Source organism: Epinephelus lanceolatus, chromosome 1, assembly GCF_041903045.1.
Source record: "Epinephelus lanceolatus isolate andai-2023 chromosome 1, ASM4190304v1, whole genome shotgun sequence".
Classification (NCBI taxonomy): domain Eukaryota; kingdom Metazoa; phylum Chordata; class Actinopteri; order Perciformes; family Serranidae; genus Epinephelus; species Epinephelus lanceolatus.
This window is the reverse complement of record NC_135734.1, coordinates 39,398,304-39,421,251: the sequence shown is the minus strand read 5'-3', so window position 1 is coordinate 39,421,251 and position 22,948 is coordinate 39,398,304. Positions and strand designations below refer to the sequence as shown.

General features: G+C 41.8%; 1 protein-coding gene across 4 annotated transcripts in view; it reads left to right on the top strand.

Annotated features, from left to right (window-relative positions):
• The window catches only part of phc2b (polyhomeotic homolog 2b (Drosophila)), a 56,598-nt gene that overhangs the window by 10,678 nt on the left and 22,972 nt on the right, over positions 1 to 22,948 (top strand). For all 4 annotated transcript variants that reach the window (XM_078170323.1, XM_078170318.1, XM_078170314.1 and 1 more), the window contains exons 2-7: positions 4,731 to 5,070; positions 7,165 to 7,326; positions 7,472 to 7,549; positions 9,367 to 9,528; positions 11,636 to 11,770; positions 12,084 to 12,378. In XM_078170323.1, coding sequence (XP_078026449.1) covers positions 4,789 to 5,070; positions 7,165 to 7,326; positions 7,472 to 7,549; positions 9,367 to 9,528; positions 11,636 to 11,770; positions 12,084 to 12,378 — 1,114 coding nt within the window. In that variant the 5' untranslated portion in view covers positions 4,731 to 4,788. The remainder of the gene's footprint in view (positions 1 to 4,730; positions 5,071 to 7,164; positions 7,327 to 7,471; positions 7,550 to 9,366; positions 9,529 to 11,635; positions 11,771 to 12,083; positions 12,379 to 22,948) is intronic.

Genomic DNA, 22,948 nt, shown 5'->3' with positions numbered 1-22,948 from the left:
AACTGCTGAATGCAGCCCCATGGTTCCTTTGTTTGGGGGATTTACAATTAAATTTGTTTTTTGGTATTTTTAGTAATTGAATTTCTGTCACGTGGCTCTCCATTTGGGGGGTTTTGACCAGGGCTGCACAATATTATCATTTTTCTTTTTCTTTTAATTGTCATTTTGATGTCAATGTGCACAATATACACACTGTGGAAGACTGGGATATTGCACTCAGGGATTTTTGAGTTAGTCGAAAGAGAATATCAGTAAAAAAAAATAATTACAGATATTTCAGTGCCATTTTTTCCTTTCCAATACCAATTCTGATTCCTGAACTTGCATATTAGCCAATAGTGATATGATCCCATTGTATTAATTGTATAGAGCTGTTATTATTTTTTTAACACTGTGTGGATTTGAAATTATTGCTGTCATTGTTGTATGGCATGGCTCAGGTTAAACCCTTTGCAAAACATGAACAAATACATACAGAGAAAGAACGCCAGACAACTTTATTTTATCATTTAATTTGACTGCAAGTCGTTGAAAAAAAATAAATAAATAAAAAAACTTAAAGTGCAGCCACAACTTAGTAAAAAAACTAAATTAATTTAGGAATAAATAACAATTCTTTGAAATTTGTAATAAAAACATCAGCGCTACCCCTCGAAATTAAAGCCTTGCATACACGTTGACTTTTTACGTCGGATTTCGACGTTTAATCTTACATTGCTTACCAGAAATTAGTTTTTCTTCAACGCTCTGAAACAGTAGTGGCCCGATGCTATGCGGCGAAATCAACTGTGTAGGCTGCTGTTTTCGAGTGTTGGAGAAAAACTGATTTCTGGGAGATCAGGGTGTGACAGTACTTTGAAGTTTATTAATAAATAATGTGGTATCAGACTGGAGCATAGACGCGTGTACTTGCCGATAGCCAGTCTTGCATTTTAGACGGCACCAGAGGTATTTCAGACTCTGGTATTGGCATTGGACAAGTCTGGAGATCATTTCCTATCTTTTTTTTAACCCTAGCAATTTGATGTGTTTTCAGAAAACAAAAAAATCAGAACTAAGTACACTTTAATATCGGTTTGTTTATCCCAAGTAAAATCGCAAGATTCAACAATGTCATCTTTTTCCTCATGTCTTTCAGCCCTAGTTTTGTCTGCTGCTCATGATTTATTTAACTTGTCCTCATTTCATGTGATGACCTCAGACATTCTCGCTCAGAGAACAGTGTTAACAGGATTTCCTCTGTTTTACATGTCAAATCATCTTTAATTGAAACATGTAGGGTATATTTTTAATACGATAATTGCCTAATTCCTGAACATCTCACGTTTTCATTTAAAGCACACTCTGCAAACAAAAGCCAAACTTAAATCCCAGTCTTTTCTGTCTTTCAGTGATTGATTTGTTTACTCACATGTTTAGGGCTTCTTTGCGTTAACCATTTCAAGGAACAGCATCTGTTTTTGTAAGATTGCAGTTTGTTTTCAGGTCTGCTTTGTAGCGTAAGTGAGCTATAGAGCTGTGCACCGGCCCCTAATCCTTTCAGAAGAATAATGAGGAGGAGGAAATAGCTTAAGAATTGCAGCACGGCGGCGGCGTTGCTTCTTATTTAATTACTTCCATCACACCCTCTTTCCACTCTAACCCATTTAAAATCCTCAACCTGCTCACTCAACCTTCAACCTTCACTCGCTCTCGTTCCTGCCCCGCCACCCCCTCCTATAACTTAATGCTCACACCTCTAACCTCAAGGCTAGAAATTCCATCCTCCCTGTTTTGGCCTCCCTTTTCAGCTGTTACATCAGCTGTCGTGCTGTTTGAACCCCTCCACCCCACACACACACTCATTAATCCCTCACCCCGTCCTCTACACCACTCGCATCTCAAGTGCTCCTGTTCTGTTAGAGCTCCACTTCATCAAAGACTCCTCAACTTTATTCATATTCTTTAAAACGAACCATCATCTTCGCCTCCGCTAAGGAAGGATCCTGTCTCTCCTCCCGTCTTCTTCGCATCTCATCACCTGTCACGCTGAAGCCCCCTCCACCTCATCTCTTTGCGGTGCTCTGAACCTTTTCCTCCTGTGCTAATGGACAGCAAAGCACCAGGGGACCGACCTTAAAAAAGCTTTTATGGACGGGTCCTAAATCACTTGTTCTTTTCTCCTCCAAGACTGACAGCAAGAAATGGAAGTCTGAGATACTGTATGTCACAGTATCCTTTTGACACACTATAAGTGATTGTATGAGCAATCATCAGGCCTATATTTATATTAAAGTCAATGACGTGGTTTCATGGTTTGGGGCGTTTTGATGGGAGCGTGTGCGGAGGAGTTTTAGTCACAGTCATTAGAACAACCTCTGATGCCTTCCCAATTAACTCGCGCCAAATGCGTGCGTTCTCGTATATGTGCTTCAGCGTTTAAGATGTAATTTAGGGCGGCCACTAATGTTAGCCAGCCACTCTGCTTTTTATGCTTAATTCGCTGGATTTCATTAGCCGCCCCAAACGACATTTTTGTGTGCTTCTCTAACTGGCTTTGTTGTGCCGTGCCTCACTTTGCTGTTTTTGGGAAATGAAGTCATCGTACTGCGTTTCAGAAACTGAGTTTCTGCCTGCAGTCATACAACAGTGCAGGCTTAGTTCATTTCAACAGGCACCTAAATTTAGATATAATATTCCTGGTATGAATTTGCGCATGAAAATAAACAGACTTCAAAAGAATCATTCATTTCCCAGCTGACACTCGTTCTTCTGTGTAAGACAGAACTTTGTTATAGTGTTTACTGCAGTGAGTTCATCTGCAGTCAGATGGCACATCATTCTTTGGAAATAGCAAAGTGATTTCAGCACAGCAGGCGGACATTGTTCTGATGTTTATTTCAGGTGTTTCCCTGACTAAGAATTTACAAAGACGAATCTGATTCACCTTAGTGAATCAGTTGCCCATCATCAACTGAGAGTCTTATCATGCTTTTTTTGGTGCTATTCTCATTGCAACAGTAGTTCCCTTTTTTACACACCAGACAGACTTGGTACAGGAAATTATTTCTCAATGGGATGTGTTCCATCTAGTGCAGTATGTTGTGTGGCGGTGTGGCTCCCATTCAGTACTTTCCACAGTACTGAGTGAGAGCCAAAGAGATTGACAGATACAGACATCACCCTGTAGGGTTGCTATGAAGTCAAGGGGTGGCATCATGTCGCCCCAGTGTGCGATTTTTAGAGAGCATGCCGGCAGCCACAGCATGATACATAAAACCCGCGTCTGCCTCTGGTCTGACATATCGCACGTGTTGGCAGTGCTTTCTAAACAATAACGGCATAACATGGCAATAACAACTATTCACCATCCCTGTTATATAGAGGTTGATCTTGTCCTCTGCTTGGAGGGTAAAGAGCTCCCTGACCTCATTGTCACCCCACTTTGGGGACATTTTTAGCTGCTGTTCCTCTTTGAGTTAGCTGCTAACTGCTGTTAGTTGCTTTTAAAATCTCCTGGCAGTGGGTTGCACACATAACATGTAGTCAAAACATTACACCCATCCCGTTCATGGTCCTGTCCTGCTGACTGTCCCTATTACACATATGTTGATTCAGCACCGTTACTACCTCTGCTGCCTGTTTGAAGGCGAGACAACTCTGTCCCCTTATTCCACAACCTGCATCAAGGCAGAATAATAGCGTGACATTCCCGCATTGGACAGGGAGTATAGAACGTGCTTTAGTTTGGTTCCTGCTTGCTTTCGTTGTGACAGGACTTCTGAATTTCTCATAGATAGATAGATGCAAGCCACAAACCGCTGTTTCCATACACCTCCCCCCACTGATTAAAACAGAGAATCGGCCATAAGTCCAAAAAGTATTTAGTGTTCTACAAATGCCATGTTCCTGTGTGTGCACTGATTAATACAACTATACAAAAATAGGTGATGTATCATGATTTACTGAGAGAAACTAAGCAATTCTTTGTGAAATTAGACATTCAGCACCCTCATACAGTATAACCTGAATGAAATTATCCTTTGTTTCATAACCACAATTTCCTGCTACGGCGACCATGGGTCCAGGGTCACCCCCTTGTGAATTCTTAAAACTTTATTGTAACTGAAGCTCCCATATATAAGTCAATAATCAGGAAACTATTTTATTGGCAACTAGTTTGATAATTTGTAAATAGTCAATTTCTCGAGCAAAAATGCCAAAAGCACTCTGTTTCTTTCTTCTTATATGTCTTGATTTATGCTTTTCTTTTTTCAAATTTGATGTAAACTGGATATTTTGGGGGGGTTTGTAAGCAGACATAAGCCAGTAAAATGGATCACTTTGAGCTGTGGGAAACTGGCATTTAACTGTTGTGTGACAATGTATAGATAACAGATTAATTGAGGAAATAGTCTTGAGATGAATCGATGATGAAAATAACCATCAGTTGCAGCCCCATAAGTGTTTTATCTCTGACTTGCTCACACCCTCTTTCACTTCCTTTATGATATCATCAGATTAAATCTTTCTTGACATTCTAAATGTGTTGCTGGCCGCACATTTGAAGTTGAGCTGCTGATGAGGTGAAGTTGTTTCTCTGCTTGTCCATTATATTATTTTATCTGATGAAATACATTTAGTTTCTTGAGTTTGGGTACAAATCAAACGAACAGTGTGGCCATAGAAATAAAATTCAGTTTCTGTGAGTGTGGCATTTTCTCATGCTGCTCTCCTTCTTCTCTCCTCAGGCACAGGAGAGCCATTCAGAAGAGCCGAGGGTCAAAGGTGAGAAGAGCAGAGGGCACCATGGAGAGTGAGCCGGGGGCCCCTGCCTCCACGGCCAACAGCACCGGGACCACCACCGCCGCCTCCTCCACCGCCACCTCCTCCAGCACCACAGCTGCCAGCAGTAGTAGTACCTCTAACACTACTTCTACTACGTCTACTACTGCCACTAGCAGCAGCAGCAGCAGTAGTAGTAGTAGTAGTAACACTAGCAGCAGTGCCAGTAGTAGTACTACAGCAGGGAGACAGACGGTGCCTCAGATATCTGTTTACAGCGGGATACCGGACAGACAAACAGTGCAGGTGAGTTTATGGACAGCTTGATATGATCATGATACTACTGCGTGTGATGTGCACACACTCTCCACTGCTCTGCTGCCCTCTGTTGGTGCATATATAACCACATACAGGCCAATACATCATTTTGTAATTGGAGGTAAATAAATGAAATAAGAGGCATTTGTCCTTCGGATCAACACCCCGATGACGAACTCATGAATGGTCATCTCATATAATCCGTCCAAGTTGTAGGAAGGAATGCTCTCTATGCTTTAGTGCTCTTGACCCTTTGACCCAGGGATAAGCCCCTACACAGGCTTACCCTCTCCCTGAATAAGGTTCATGCAGCTTTAAGTGCTGAAGCCTTGACAGCAGGGTTTTTGTTACACTCCCCCGTCCTTTTCACGTCCTCACCCTGTTGACAATTAAAAGGCAAACACTATTGTCACCAGGCATTCCTCTGAGCAGAAAGGACTGCTGGTCAGTTATGGTCAGTGAGAGCTGTGCCGCATCTCTGCTAACAATTTTACCCCCATTTCAAGAGGTGTGGGTCCGGATGCTTCCGTGACACCATGGATCACAGGTCAACATCCTCTCTGGTTACTTGGCAACCGGACAGAGGGCACTTTCAGAGGTGAAGGGTGAGGAGAGTAATTATCAAGGAGGTTTAGCACTTGTATAATTTGGTGAAGGAATCGTGAAACTTTTCTTGCAGGCATTGATTAAGGACAGGGTTTGTTTATGTCTGTCTGCTTGAAATGATCACAAGTTTGGACATTTTGAAACATCATAACTAGATGTATGTGTGTCTCTCCAGAGTCAGAGTCCATGATTTATTACAGAAATAACATAAATTTGATATAATACAGTCATTCAAAGCCCATTTAATTTGACCACGGCAACTTAACTATACAATGAAATTGAATTATAATAGATAAAATGAATAAATCAAAATAAAACTAATAAATAACCACAATTTCTATTTTAAATAAATCAGAAATATCCCATATACAAACTACTAAACAGAGGCCTTCATACTGGATAATCTAACTCTGTGGAGGGTAACATTTTCTGCAGACTTGATACTTCTTATGTCACTTGCTGGGTCGGTACCATCCATCCGAATTTGGTATTTTCAATAATGCTGTATGTGCGCATGTCCCTGTAAATAAAACACACAATCACATAGCTTCAGTCACAGGTTTGCATTAAACCTGGAGGAGTTGGGGCTGGTTAGAAGTTAGCGACTTGGTTTCTAATAAGCAGCTAGCGACAAATTTAGTGATTTATTCAGAGAAAAGGCGAGAAATATATTCATAAATATGTTGTAATTCGTTACCACATGCTGCTCAGAATTACATGGCTCTTGTGCCAGACACAGAGTCTTTCCTCCTCTCTGGTGCAGCAGCACTGTGCAGGATGTCAGTATGTGTGGGGCAGGCAGGAGAAGATGCTGCTCAGTGCACTGTGGGAGTTAGTTGTACTGAGTTTCTGGGGTTTTGTTAACACTCTTGCTTTTTGGATTTTAAGTGCGAAAAATGTTTTGTTGAGGATTTTTCTATTTAATTCCTGAAGGTGTAAAATGCTTCCATTATCCCAAATTAATGTGCAATGATGCTAGCTACTTTTATTGGAAAAGAGTTAGAAACAGTGGTTGGAAGTAGCATTAGCTGCTAATGCTAGCGTTACTGCCTTGTGTTGATGGCTCCACTGTGAGCGCACACTTTGCCGTCTTATATGAGGAGTGAGGTCTGAGGTGCTACCACATATTTTGTGATACTGTTGCACATTTTGAAGACTGCATGTGCATTGTTAAGATTTCAGGCAGTGTTATATACAGTGACATTTCTTTAGCGTGGGTGTGATGTGGGTGGCTTGAAGCAGGTGGATGATCGGAGGAAGTAGGAGAGAGGCAGAACACACACACACCAACACACACAAGCTAGAGGCACAGAGCTTTTGTTTTTTAACAGCTGTATTAAAATTTGTGAGCAGATCTGTGGTTGTTTATCGATTCTCAGACTCGTCGATTTTTTAACACTGACTGAATTTAATATACGCTTACTCTGTTTTTGTGCATGCTGCATCAACCATCTCTGTCTCTGTCTTTCTGTGCAGGTGTTCCAGCAGGCGTTACACAGACAGCCTAACACAGCAGCACAGTACCTGCAGCAAATGTACGCTGCTCAGCAGCAGCATCTGATGTTACAAACTGCGGCCCTCCAGCAGCAGCACAACCTCAGCACCGCTCAGCTCCAGAGCCTGGCTGCTGTACAGCAGGTCAGCAAACGGTCATCACATGAAAGAATCATCCCCACAGTGTAAAGATGATGCTGTTATTGTCTACCCCCTCCAAGACATGTTTCAGGAAATGGTAAATTTCTCTCTTTCTCTCTGCCTCTCCTTCTCTCCTGCTGCATGATAGGCCAGTATCGCAGCTGGCCGGCAAAGCTCTTCACAGAACGGCACTTCATCCCAGCAAACAGGATCAACTCAGGCTACGGTGAGTGCAGTTTTTAGTGTAGGGCCTGTCTCCTAAGAGCCTCTTAAGTTTAAGTTATCTTTGTCCATTAGATTATCATGGAACTAAGTTGATTTTAGCACCAGGATGCTTTGAGGAAACTGGGCGCCACACTGGCTGTGCTACTTCTCTTTTGCTTTGGAAGAGATTCAGATGTCTGTTGGTAACATTCAGTAAAAATGTTCACAAATTCTGGATCTTGTATATTTTAAATGTTGTTTGAAGGAGCTTTATACAACATTCAGAGCATTCATCTAGCAGCAAACAAGTATTTGCTCTGTAAAGATACAGTGGAGTTATGGCATTTTGAGCAGAAGATGAAGTCACGTTACCTCTGTGTTTGTTGTAGTCCGAGCTTCTCTGCACTGCGCTCATACAGCGCTGATATTGGGACGACTTTGTTGTGGAAATGTTGCACCCAGCCTCCATTTCAGCCCCACTAAGACACCGTATCATTCACGCTGTCCAGAGGTCAGACTACAAGAGTTTTGGGTTAGGTTGGGTTGGGTTGGGTCCCAAGTTTACCACCTCCCAAACTGTACGCAGGCTCATCAGGGCGACCACGATAATTTCCAACATGTTTTCAGCATTTAAAATCTGAATGGTTGCGGTTATGTTCACATCTGTACAGAGCAGCTGTTGCAAGGTAACGGGAAACTTTCTAGCCCTTGAGGCTAACATTAGCTAGCATACTTTTGACAGATATAAAAACTGAGATTGAACTGATAACATCTTGCCTCCAGCTCTCACTGGAAAAAAAGGCAAATTGTGTTGACCGCATCTCCCTTATCATGTTCCTATCTGCACACGTTTAGCATCTGCTTCTGTTTTGCCTTGCGGCAAAACATTATTAACATTGTCCGTTTTGTGTACATCTCTTTTCCCATGATGTGTGTCATGTCAGTTTTATTTGTAGCCTACAGCACATTTCAAAGTGGTTTACAGTTAAATATAGAAAACATGAAACAGTGATATGAAATATAAGATGCATATAAAATACTCCACATAAGTAAAATAACCATTCAGCAATCCATAAAGCGTGCGCGCACACACACACACACACACACACACACACACACACACACACAGAGGATACAGTTAGACCTCACAAATGGACTGCAACAGGCAGGTTATTGGGCAGTTTGTTCCAGAGAACAGCACCATAGTGGCTAAATGCACCTTCACCTGATATAGTTGTAATCCTAGTTACATTCAGGAGACGCATGCTTGATGATCTGAGGGCTCTGTTTGGGCTATAGCTTGTGAGCAGGTTGGAAATATATGTAGGAGCCATATTACTTAGGGCCTTCGAAACAAGCATTATATTTTGAAATCAGTTCTATACTGTACTTGTAGCCAATAGCATGTTTTCAGTACAGGTGTAATGTGTTTGGGAAGTCCAGCAAAAAGGGCATTACAGTGAGGTTCATTCATGCTCCCTCTGGCACCATAACTGTAGTAATATCCTTCAGTGTGTGATCATCATTCTTTTCAAATCTTGCAGTGTGTGCATGTTTGAGATCAGAGAGAAGAACATCTGCAAAGTCTCTCCTCACGTGTACGATGCAGCCGTATTTTAAAAATTGGTTAGGATTTTAAAACTCCTGTCCTCCTGAGCCCAGCTTTAGCTGCTAGCCGCCTGTTCAGCCACCTCCATGTTGAGAGCCGTGTGCAGACAACCTCTGAATTATAGATAGGCTCTGAATATCACATAGGGCTTCTTTAAAGGAAAGCAGTGTATTGATACAAAGCAGAGGAAGTTTATAACCATACTGTCTTGTTTGTCTTCTCCCCTGCAGATCAACCTGACCACCTCCCCAGCGGCAGCTCAGCTGATCAGCCGGGCTCAGAGCATTAGCTCCACCCCCACCAGTATTTCCCAGCAGGCTGTTCTGCTGGGCAGCCCATCGAGCCCCACACTCACAGCCAGCCAGGCACAGATGTACCTGCGCGCACAGATGGTGAGATGTAGACACAAGGAGCCCAGCCACTGGCATATTTACATGAGGGGGCATATATACATAAACACAACCTCACACTCACACTGCTTAAATAAACAAGCTCGCTCCAGCTCAGGTTTTTGCTTCTGTGTGTTTTGGGATTTGTGCGTGTATGTGTGTGTGTGTGCGCTTATTCTGCCATAGTAAATGGTGTGCTTTATCCTCATCTCGCCACCAGAGGAGGTGTTCAGATTAATCTTTCGGGCCCCAGAGGGCTCATTACAAACACAGAAGGGAATGTCATGAATGTGTGTGCATGCTCAGAAAACATTTTTGGGGCATCACAGGTGTTCCCTCTGCTGTAGCTTAAGCTTCAGTTGTTTTAACAGAGTTGCGAGGAATACACACTCTTTAATGGCCCCTTCTGCAGCAGGGTGTGTGTAACTTGTTGGTTTCAGTTTGCCGTCAGTTGTGCAGCTGGAACACAGACTGTTCCTGCCACCTTGTAATGACCAAGTACACAGCATTGTCAGATGTGTGTGGTGCTTCTGGCAGACAATAAAAACACATTTGTCATTTTAGATTGTCATGTGCTTTAATTTCAGGTTTAGTGTTGTGGTGTTGAAGGAGCACATATGATTCTTATTAAGCCCCACACATGTTCCTTTTTCTTTCTCTCGCTTGTTTTTCCACACATACACCAATTAGAGGTTCAAAACAGTGTTGGTGTATAATTACAATCTGTGGTGTCAGTGTTTTCTTTTAAAAGCATTTATTAAGACAAAAAGTCTGCTGTTCTGTAGTTTTAATTGCAAGAAAAAGATTAAAATTGTTGCACGTTCTATCCAAAACACATGAACAGGGTCCTTTAGCTTCAAGGTCTAGTGTGTAGGATTTAGGGGCATATATTGTCGGAGATGGAATATAACCTAAGAAGTGTATTTTCTTTAGTGTATAATCAGCTGAAAATAGGAATCGTTCTGTTTTCGTTACTCGAGAACGAGCTGTTTGCATCTATAAAGGGAGCAGGTCCTTGTCTATGGAGATCGCCACGCTGCACCATCATGTTTCTACGGTAGCCTAGAAGAGACAAACCAAACGCTGACTCTATGTAGGGTCATTTGTGTTTTCACGTCAGCAACCTCAGTCTGCAGCCCCTCCAGGCGAGCATCGTAAAACACAGATTTTTTTTTTCACATGGAACTGCTTTATTCAGTGTTTTTACTGGTTTAAATCACCAGGTCTTTTTGTTTTGGTGAGGAAGACACCTCTACGGATAATTCAGCTCCTAGTTAAACCCTCCTGGATGTCTGGATATTAAGTTACCAGAGGAAAAAGGTGAACACACATTAACAGGTGCTAGGCCTGTCTCTAAACCCTCTCCGACATGCTAAACAGGTGTTTGAGAAACACAGATTTTTAACACGAAGATGCTTTTTTCCATGTTTTTACCTGTTTCATTCACCTGCTCCACTTGTTTCTGAGAGGAGGAGACCTCTGCGGATAATTCAGCTCCTGGTAAAAAGTTTCAACTGGTTGCAATCTGCAATCCTGTCTGCTTGCCTCTAAATCTTATACACAGTTCCTTTATAGAAGCAAACAGACATACTTCCTCAAAATGCAATGAAACCCATTGACTAAATATAGTACAACAAGAAAATGGCTCTATCTCAGAAACCACAAGGACCACAATTAAGTATTTAGTATTCATCAACTCATAACAAGTGTAATATCAAAGATTTGCACACACATGCAGAATAAAAATACATTGCATTTGGAAGATGTTTAATGAAAACAATGTTAGTGTTTTCCTCATTTTCTAAAATTCCTGACTTTGATGAAAGTTTGATTTTTCATTAGACACTTGTCCATGTGTCTTGTATGTCTGTACCAGATTTTAAAGCTTTAGATCAAGCAGGACAAATGTTGTGGCAATTTTTTCTGATCCTACTAAAGTTGTTGGGCACATAATCCTTTGCGTGACATTAGTTAGGTTTTTTTTTTGTGGTCTGGTCTTGTTTCATTAGCCTACTTTGCTATTTTATTGGAGATTAGAGAAGAATCCAATCCAACAATCATTCCCTGACTCATCCACTTCTATGCTGTGTGTGTGTGTGATTTGTTCCAGGCCCAGCAGAGCAACCTGGTGCAGGTGGCCAGGAGCCTGGGCCGGGCTGTTCCTCTTTCCCCGCAGCTCATTTTCACTCCAACAGCCACAGTGACGGCTGTGCAGTCAGAGAGCTCCACGCCGGCCTCTTCACAGGTACACTCACTGGGAAAATGTTATCACTACAAGCTTGTTTTAAGGTCCTGGACCTGATCCCCCTAGTCAAAACATATTCAAATTCAGCGTTGAGCATACCAGGAAGCTCATTGGTTTTAAAATAATTTGTACTTCCTCTGTGATATCAGCTGGGTGATCTTAATATGCCTCCACTGGTTTGCAGCAAAGCAAAATACATCTTCGTTCATTCTCTAACAAACCCAGTTCTGACAGACTAATAATATCTGCTCCTTTAACCCACTGTTTGAAGTCTGTCTGTATCAATAATATCCCACCATTCTGTGTCTCATAGAATCAGGTCCAGAATCTTGCCATCCGCGGCCAGCAGGGGGCGACCACGTCCTCCTCTCAGACTCAGACGCTGCAGGCTCTCAGTCTGAAGCAGAGCCCTGTGCCCATCCAGCCTGCCTCACTCATCAAAAATCCCAGCCAAGTAACGCAGGCCTCCACGGGAGGGAAGGCCACCTCCTCCGATGGTTCATCTGAGGCAGGGAAGAAAGGGGACAGTACGGCAGTCACAGAGGTCCGAGCTATAAACATGAGCCGCAGTGTGACAGCTGTCAGTGCGCAGCCCCTGATTGCTCCAGGTCAGTGAAGTGTGTAAACCCACAGTCTGAGAAGTTCAAATAAGGTTGAAGTCTGAATGTGTGCAGGTCTCTGACCAATAAAACTGATCCTGACAGTGATTACAGCAGGGCCAACCGAAAGAAGGACCCAGACCCCACAGACATAATCAAAGGCATTTACTGTTTGGTCTGTAAAGTGAAAATAAGAGAAATAAAGGGTTTTAGAGCAGAATCAGTAAGTCAATTTATTCAAGTAGTATTTTTGCTAATCAGTAAATAACAACAAATATAATAAATTCATCTCTTCCAGCTTCTTAAATAAGAGGATTTGCTGATTTTCTTCATCATGTAGCTCAAATAACAAAAGCAATTGAAAGATATATTATAAAACATTTCCGCTTTAAAATGTCTAAAAACAACTAAACCTGTCTTATGTATTATGTTGAGTGGTGTAGGCACATTATCCCAAATGTTTCCAACAGTGTTCAAACCCAGAGGGATCTATAATTTTATTTAAAGCACAGTGTGTTTCATTTCGTCGCCTTTCAATGGTGTCATTTCCCCTTTACCCCCTCTAGTTGTTGCTCTAACTTCCACAGAAACACCAGATGATATGTCAGAGAGTGAGGAAGGAATTTATTGATATGATATTTTGATATCGATCCAGCTTAATACGATGTGTTACCATGACAAGAGGCTCATGCCGGCCACAAAGCTAACACATACAGTGATTTTATAATATTACAACAATGTTCAGCACGCTCATGAAGTTATTTTGCATAAGATAGTTTTGACCACAGAAAGCTACGTTGGGTTACTCCACTGAATTTCCTACATAATGTTAGCTACAGTAGTGTAAAGGTTGCAGATTTTCTTTCACAAGGATGGCAAAGGTATGACCTGCTTTACTCTCCCTCTGACTGGCTAGTACTTGTTGCCTTGGTTGGTTAGGTTTAGGGGCTGTACACATGCCGCATTTTTTGCACGCTCAAATTCATTGTTTTCAGTGAGGATGCGCGGCAGGTGCACTTAAACACCAGAGCAACGCCATCGTTGTCGAGTTCAACTTTTGGAATGCAGCAGTGCGCTGCATATCATGTGACGAGGACCAACCAATCACTTCTTCAGTAGATATCAGTCTGTAGTAAATATGGAAAAGTTGTTCATTTTGGTGCAGAGCTGCCAGAGCTTTACATCTGTCCCACGGATGATAGGCCTACACACAAACAGCTCCTGGAAGAAGATCAGCTCTGCATTCAGGATTTCAGGTAAATAGGCCATGATGCAGTACTTCTTAAGTTTGCTTATCAACCTCAGACGCAACCCACCGTCGCACTCTTGAAAGCTGGATCAAAAAAGGCACAGAAGTAGCGCCCAGAGGCCAACCTTGTGTTTTCCAGGTGTTTTAGGATGCAGCATGTGTACGGCCCGTAAGGGCAGGTCATGCCTCTGCCATCCAGGAAAAAACAAATTTGAATATGGGTAGTCAAGTCAAGTAAGTTAGCATGATAACATTATGTTAGCTAATGTTACTGCAGCTATTCCATTAGAACTAAATGACATAATGTGAATAAATGTGATTAAACGTAACTTGAATACAACTTTAAATTCATTCCTCACCTGTGAACATTATTTCTGCCTCAGTTAAGTCAACTCCCATGATCCATGCTACTTCAATTCAAATCAATTTCAATTCAATTTTATTTATAAAGCCCAATATCACAAATCACAATTTGCCTCACAGGGCTTTACAGCATACGACATCCCTCTGTCCTTATGACCCTCGCAGCAGTAAAGACATTACCTTTGCCCTCAGAAAATTGTAACAGGCCATTTTCAATATTTTAGAATTTTACAGACCGATCAGTTGATAATAAAAACAATTGTAAGGTGCAGTGTTAATTGGTAAAGAACATAAATGATGGTTAGATACTCAGACTTACATATCCATCAATCAGGTATTCCGGAGTTTATCTGATCAACCAGAAGACGCACAGAATTTAACAAATAAACTTTAGTCAAAAAGTACTTTAAAAAATCTGTGCATCCCTTTTAAGGCTTAAGTATACTTGCTGCACGAAACGCGTGCGTGTGCAGTTTTCGTGCACATTTGGCAGCCACGCATATTTTGCGGTTGTTTGGTGCGTAGACCACACGCTTTGCTGCGAGGTAGCGTGATGCGTACGCGAGATGTAATATTGGCATGAACACTAGAGGCGCTCGTGCGAAGTATAACTAGAGACTGTGAACGTGAGGTCGGAGGTGCACTGGTGAAAAGGATATAATGGAATAAAAGATGTAGGAGCAAGGTAGACCCAGAAGATGGCGGTAATGCAACGTAACGGATGGAAACCGCCGTAAAACTCCAAAGAAGGAAGAATTCCCTGTGCTTTTCCTCATCGATTGCTCGCATGGGGAAAACAAGGGAAACAAACTCCCCATGTGATTGGTTAAGGGGCCGCACATACCATCTCCGATGGCGGTGGAGACCTCTCTGCCGAGATCTTAACAGCAATAAAATTATGATCTCCTCTTCATCGAGAGTGTCCATGTTTGTGTTTATCTGGAAATACACTGTCACCGCCTTATTCGCTTTTTGTGACCTCTGTGTCTGAGTGCTGCGGTCTGCCCCTAGCAGAGACCACCCATATCAGGCGTTTTGGCTGCATCGACGAATGTCCGCGCTGCAGCAAGTATACACACAGGTGCAGCACACCGTGCACGTGTACGTTTGGCCACGCAGCAAGTATACTTCTCGCTTTAGTATTTTTAGACGTGCTAGCAGCATGAGAGATGTAAAAATACAGTCTGATGGCCTGTCCCCTATTGAAATATCTCAACAATTAATGGATGGATTGCAGGGACATATTAAACAGAAATGAATGGCAACCAGACAATGAATTGTTATGACTTACGATGCCCTGACTTTCCCTTCTGCACCACCAGCAGGTCAAAGTGTCAGTTATTTTAAATATCTCAATATCTACTCGACGTAGATCGGACTAGCAATAAACTCTAGCGCCATCATCAGGTCAAAATGTTAGTTTGTCTAGTTCTTTATTTTATGACCAAATACCTGCAAAATCAATGCATCCCATCAGCCCTATCACCCATATTAGCTTAACATGCTATACTAAGATGAAGCACTCGTCTCACAGAGCTGCTAGCATGGCTGCAGATTCTCCATCTTGTTTTCATCTGACAAAGCGTTCACAGCGGTTACAGAGCAATTGAAATGTATGTTAAATGTAAACAGTCTGCTTCTTTAAAGTCTTAATGTTATTTCTGTACAGAGACTGACACTCAATATACCATAGGAAGTTTAATTTTCATTTTTGTGGGCAGATAAATTAAACTGTCAAACTGTCTGCCAGCTGCTGCATGCTTCGTTTTTTTTTGGAAACAGATGTCCATTTCAAACCCTGAAATAGACTGGGCCCTTCAGGCAGCTGTCATATATACAGTGGAAACGTGTTCTCGTGTTTATAGTAAGATTAGATGAGAAAAGAGTTTTTACACTTTACGCTTTTAATAGCTTTCTCTGGGCCGCGAGTGCAACATGTCATGGCCTGTATCACAAAACCATTCACTCACTGAAGGGGTGAAACCAGCCGTATTAAAGAGCGTGTGTTGGGCCGTGTCTGGAACAGTCGAGCTGCTTTGTGAATTAGAAGCTGTGAAAGGCACACTGCCACGCAAGAATCTCTCTAAACCACTTATTGTGTAATTGAAAGTCAGCAGCTGTGTTATTTTTTTCATTTTAGTGTGAATGATTGTGAATATGCCAGCAGCACAAGCTGATTAAATCAAATTTAGTCCTGTTTGTTTGCAGGATAAGCCCCTTCAGATGCATTATCACATTCAGAGAGGGTCCTGATAAGACATCACATCTCACAGAGTAGTTTATTTGAGCAAGACCGAAAAAATATACATGTACCATGTGTGTGTGTATGTGCTGTGACTGGTAATTGTGTTAATGAGTGTACATGACTGTAAACCTAATATACACTGCAGTGCACCCTGTTTATGCATGCTGTTGTTTTCCTCTGCCTATTCAGATGTGCGTGTATGTTTTGGGGCTTGTGTGTGTGTGTGTGTGTGTGTGTGTGTTTGTGTGGGGAAAGGGAGGGGGAGTTGGGATTATCTGAGCGTGTCAGTGCACAACTGTGTCTTGCTTTGTTGCAGTAATGGATTCACATAAAATGAAAGGGAGGATGGAAGCTGAAAATCTGGCTGCATGCTGTCTGGAAAAATTAACGTGGGTTGCCATAGCAGCAGGCCATGAGGGACAGGTGTGCACATGAGATGCTGGGGAGTTAATACACTATGGATCAGGAGAAGGAGAGGCTGTAAGGCTGCCTGATTGGATTCAAATTAGGATAAAAGCGTGGATTCAACTTGGCTGTGAGTGGGTCATTACGCACTTTGATTTCCAACATAAAATCAGGGGAGACTTTTGGTACTGACGCGCCACTGTCTGTTGTTAATCCAGAATTTCAGCAACTACTTTCATGATTAATGGTTGGTGTCCTGTTGTGGTTAAACTGTATAATTTAGCTGCAGGAAACCAGAGATTTTTCTGGTGGTTGTGTTCACATCCTGTCCATAATAACCTTGGCTTTAATGAGTAGATATTATTAGACTCTGTGACTAATTTGTGAGTATTTTGAGCGTTGTTAGGGTATCTTAGGGAATTATGCACAATATTTATATTTCAAATTAAGTTAATTACTTACTACTGTCAAGAAAAGCATTAAGTTACGGTACTTCACTACTGTGCTACATTACTTTTGCTTTCTGTCTTAAATGGGTTGTGCTAGGCTCAATTTTTTTGGGTTAATTGTAGTCTCGTGTAGACAGACCTGTCTCCACAGAACTGTGTGAGAAAGGCCTGAAACATAAACCATATAAAATGAGGGATGTAGCCACTGTGATGTTGGTTTGTGGACTGCCGTTTTGAAGCTTCGAGTTTGGCATAATGGCTGTCATTATCTTTGTTTTTTGGAGCCAGAAGTGATCATATTTGGACAAGAATCTGGCCCTGTGGAGGAGCAAGGAGTGGATCTAACTGAGGATCCGAGGAGACTATGGGCAGATGGCCTGTCACTTACTGTAAAGCTTTATTAAGACTTTAAGTCTCAATAAAATTAAAACAGATGAGTTATAAAAAAAATCACCCCCTGTACAGTTGTCATGAATGTTGAAATTGGCAATAGAGACCAAAATCGTTTTTGTGCTAGGCTGTAAAGTAAAGTTGAGCATTTTAACGAGGGTGTCTGTGGGGATTGACTCACTTCTGGGGTCATTCTCAAGTGGTCATTCAAGGAACTGCAGTTGTGCCTTTGCATTGACTTTTTTAGCCCTGGAGGTTGCTACCGGGTTTGGGACATAATTGTATAAAGAGAACTGGATACAGCGTTGGAGGCAGGGCCCCTTTCATTCCTTTGAAAGTGGTGCATGAAGCCAAAATGGTTCAACTGCCATGTATAAAATTACCTGGATCAATGGCGCTGCTTCTGCCCTCTGTGGCCTATTGAGCAGGCGCTCTAGAGACTTCTGCAGGCCAAAAAGACTTCTTCTGGTTTTGTACTCGGCTAACTTGAATGGGGATAAAGTGATTCAATCGTGTGGCTCTTCTAGACTTTGCAAGTGTTATCAGAGGGAATGGATTAAAATACGGGCAGTGAAATAAATTATTTTGCCAGGGTTGTGACACTCAAAAAATATGTATCCACTGATTTACAAATGTCTGTTTTACCATGTTAGTCAATGGGAAGAATTATTTTTGGATCACAGGACGTCACATGACAGTGTAATAACACCATGCGGCTACTACGCAAATTGGCTTCAAAGCGCAGTACACTTCCTGGGAGCCTGATCTGGAAGCACACATAATCTGAGCGGTGCTAAGCCCAGGATGCAGTGATGGTGCAGAATAGGGTCAGTGGGGAACACACATGGTGGCTAACTGTTAGCATCACATGGCAACTGTTTCCTAAGGGTTGTTATGTAATGGTTCTTAAAGGGATCAACAACAGAGTGAAGTCGTTTCGGTATGGGCGTTAGATTGTTGAGACCATTGAAAGGCTCAGTGTTGGGTGTTAGCACTGCAGCTAAAACAAACAGAAAGTTTGCTGATCTGGCTGGGAGTCGGGATGGTCCAGGGAACAAACACCCAGCATAAAAAAGATGGTATTCAGGTATCGTTAGACTGGAGATGTTTCGAAAGATGAGGCAAATCAACACCGACTGGCTGTTTCAGAAATCAGATCAACATTGGGTGTTAGAGTCCAGTTAAATGGAGTCTGAGCTTTTCCGAGGTGTGTTTACAAGTTGTTTTGTTTGCTGTAGATCTCTAGAAAAATTCACAGAAAGAACAAAGTAGGCGTGTCTTGTTGAACAATCAAAAGTTTCATCAAAACTTGTCCTTTTCAGTGTGTAGGTTGCTAACTTTGAGGTTGATGTTGTTCCCTTTTGCGAAGGGGATTTTGGAAACAGCAACACGCAGACAGCCTTAAATAGCCAGCCAATGTCTACATCCAGTGAGTCAGACTAGATTTATTGTGGAGTAAACCTGCATTTCTAGCATAAATAGTCTGGATAATGACAAAGTTCTCTTGAATCTCACTTTATAAATCACATTAAAAACATTACCACTCATTATTTTGCTGATCTGATGTTTCTGACATGACTTGAAGGCAAGATAAAACTTGGGAAACAAGTCTGACAGATGACATGCCAATAAAGGATAAAGAGACTCAATAAAAAAGCATATTGCTGCAACCGTATCACTAACCGTAATGTTATTCTTGAAATTCTACCTTAAATCAAACACATCTTTCCCTTCATCAGTGCTGAACTTGACTCCACAAAAATTGGAGAGGTGTGATTAATCGTGTCTGCTATTTTTGGTCATCAGTTTTTCCTCTTGCTTTTCAAACAATGGCAGATGATTTCAGAGCAGTGCCTCTGTTACCGTGAACATAACAGACATTCCCCTGAATAGGACTTGGACTGGAAACAAATGTTGCGTCTGGCTCGTTGCAGTAAGCGTTTGTCATCCCCTCCTCTTGGCACTCAAAAGCAAGCACCTTACTATAGAAACCACAGCAGGGAACCCCCAAAAGCACCATGCTCACAGATGAAAAGACCAGATCTGCACACTCAAGTCTGTTTTGGCATATTTATGTAGCTGCTAGCAACAGTGTCAGTTGCCAGTTTCACTTGCATGTTATTACAAAAAAAACCTGGAAAGGCAAGAAAAAATGGAAACCCTTCAACTTAATGCAAAACTAAAAGACCCAGTGTAATGAAAAATACATTTTCCCAGTTTAAATCATGTGTCTCTGTGTTAATTGATCATTTATCTTTTATTATATACCAAACATATGTCAAAAGAATCAGTATCAGTTATTTTTACATCAAAATATATGTCTTTTGTCTTTCTGTACAACCAGGTAAATGTTTGATGACTCATCCTGCACTCAAGGGTGTTAACAAAAGATCATCCAGTCTAATGAGAATTAAGCTAGCCACACTGGTCATTGAATATCACACTTCACTATTTGTGGGTTGTAGTAGCAATATGAAAAGAGATAGGAAGAGATGTTTGTTTGGATATCATTGAGCTAAACCTTTGTTTTCATTTTCAAAACAATGTGGCGGAGGTCTAATTTATTTATGTCTCCTTCATCCTCCTCCTGATGTAATGGCGAGGGAGGTTTGTATGGAGCCAACAATGTGTTCCGCTCTAGCTCCGTATCGCACTGAACTCTAAGCCAGCCCATTTTCTAGCAGTCCAATCCTGCTCACATGCTCTATTTCACTAGGAAATGTGTCACAGCGCAGAAGCTAAAGACGCTCTAAGTTCTGTTTCACTGGTTTCAGTGTGTAGGATTTGGGAGGATGTATTAGCATATATAAAAAATAATATGCCAGGTACACACTACATGATATCAGCCCGATTATATCCCAACACAGTGTCATGCTGTGTCGGCCTGGATCGTGAACAACAATGAGTGTCGTACATAGTGGATGACAACAGATGCCATGTCTGGGACGCCTCATAACGTACCAGCAGAAAGTCCCTTAATTTTCTAAAAAGGCTTTTATTGTGAAACATTTGCAGGAACTTGTTGTGGAGGATTTAGTGACTTGTACGTTTTCGTACGGTACTTCAAATGTAACTCCTGCCATCTAGTGGCTCTTTTTATGTTACTACAATAACATTTCAGCTGGCGCATGAACAGACACAGTGACTGAAATAATAGTAATAATTATAAAAAATAGGACAAGAATAACTCGATGACATCACACACGTCATGAACGATGACCGGGGATGATTGGTGTGCACCATCGTGTAGTCTGTCGGCCAAGTCACGGCACAATTTTATGACTCCACAATCCCCTAATCTGACAAAGTGTCTAGTAGTGTGTACCAGGCATAAGCCAGCCCATTTTTTAGCAGTCCAATCAAATGCGAAGGATTTGATTTAAATCCATCTTTTACCTGTAAACTGCTCAAATGCTCTGTTTCACTGGGAAATACGTCACAGCACAGACGCTAACAACGCTCTAACTTCCGTTTACTGGGACTTTAAAGGTCCAGTTTGTAGGATTTTGGAGGATGTATTGGCATAAATAAGATTTTATATAACAAGTATGTTTTCTTTAGTGTATATTAACCTGGACATATGAATTGTTGTGTTTTTGTTACCATAGAATGAGCCATTTGTTTCTACATAGGGAGCAGGTCCTCGTCTGTGTGATCTCGGCCATGTTTCCACAGTAGCCCAGAACAGACAAACCCAAAACTGGCTCTAGATAGGGCCATTATCATGTTCATTTTGGCCACCGTAGTTAGCTCTTTTTTGTTTATCAGAAAATTAAGCCTCACCGTAGAGTGTACAACTGCTAAAATACTGAGGTGTGTGATGTGGTTTTCTCTTTGAAAGGTAGATTGTTTCAAAGCAAATCAGGAATAGGATTAATTTAGCCAGTGTTCTCTTGGTGCCCACTTGATGAAGGATCTGCAAACCAGATTTTGAGTTGTATTAAAGTGAGGAAAGATGGCGTAAGGCCCGCTGTTGCTCTGTTGTTTTAGGTTGGAATGTGTTTCATGAATGTAAGCCAAAGCGGCAGCCAGTGAGAATGTGGAAACTCAGGGATTTTCCAGGGCCTGGTGCGACAAACCCATCAGGAACGTATACTGTCCTCAACCGCTGGACATTGTGCAACAATGCAGAGATAAAGTAAAAGGTCTACGCACTATAACTAAAGGGGCGTGGAGACCTCTGCCACATACTGAATATTGTATGATTGCATGTGTGTATAAACAGTATGTGTGTGGGTGGAGGGGGCGGCTGAGTCATTCCAGTCCTTAATCCTGAGACCTTGAGGCGGAATAGCGTTTAAATGAATTCCCCCGACTTCCTCTTCTTCCAAGTCTTCTCTCCCTGTTCCTCATTAGAGTCTTGAGAAAGTGTCAGGATTCACAGGGAGGACCGGTCATATCCGGTGTGCACTGATTCAGAAATCCCCCTCCTTCACTCAGACTGGAGCTGGAAATCTCTTGCTACCTTATGACTCTGTGAGATTTGATTAAAGGTGCTTCAGTTAGATTATAGAAACTATTACTAATGCTATTTTACTCACATGTGACAGTTACATATAATTATGTATATATATTTTTTTTATTTGATGGTCATATTTACACCAGCATAATCATTAAAATCCACCAAGGAAGAGGTCATAAGTTGTATCTTGAGTCTAATGTGAGTAACTCAGAGCACAAAAACATGTTTTCAGTCACAGAATAAGAGTGCAGATCCTGTGCACGTCTGAGTTCTTTCACATGCCCTGTTGTCCTTGAGTAGTGCCACAGTCACATGGTTTTTATTGTCCTATTAATTTGTCCCCAAACGTCCAGGAGGCAGGTCGTGAGAAGGAAAGAAACACAAAACATCAGTGTGTTACAGAACAGTAAGGAAATCCTTAAAGGTTCTGTATCTGTCATTCAGAACAGTAACACAGCAGCAAACCTCTGTTTGCTACGTAAGGATACAATGGAGTAATGGTGTCCTGAGCAGAGAATGAAGCCACACTACCTCAGTGTGTGTTGTAATCTGAGCCTCTGTTTGTTGTCATAGGCTGTAGGCTGGTCTGGCTGCGTGTGCATGTGTGTATCCCACTGGCTAGTTCATCGCCACTGTGTTGCATTGCGCTCATAACAGAGTTTCCATCCACCTTCCTTTTCTCCTTGGTTAACACCATTAGCTCTGTCAGCACCGCTGCTGCTGTTTAGCACTGTTTATGAAGTTAGCAACATTAGCTTAGCCGCCAGCTCAGCTTGCAGCTAATTGACAACTAATAATTGCCCTTATCCCTGAAGTATTTGGGTAACGTCTGAATTTACTGAAGCCCAGCTAGGAGTCATCAGTTTACTGTTGATCTCTTGGTCAGCTGATCAGTCCACCACTTTGTTCCAGACCATAGACTATAAAAATAGTGGACATGGCTACGGTGACGTCAACCATTGGTTTGCGGACTCTGTTTTGAAGCTTTCAGTTTAGCATTGCGTCCATTGCCATCT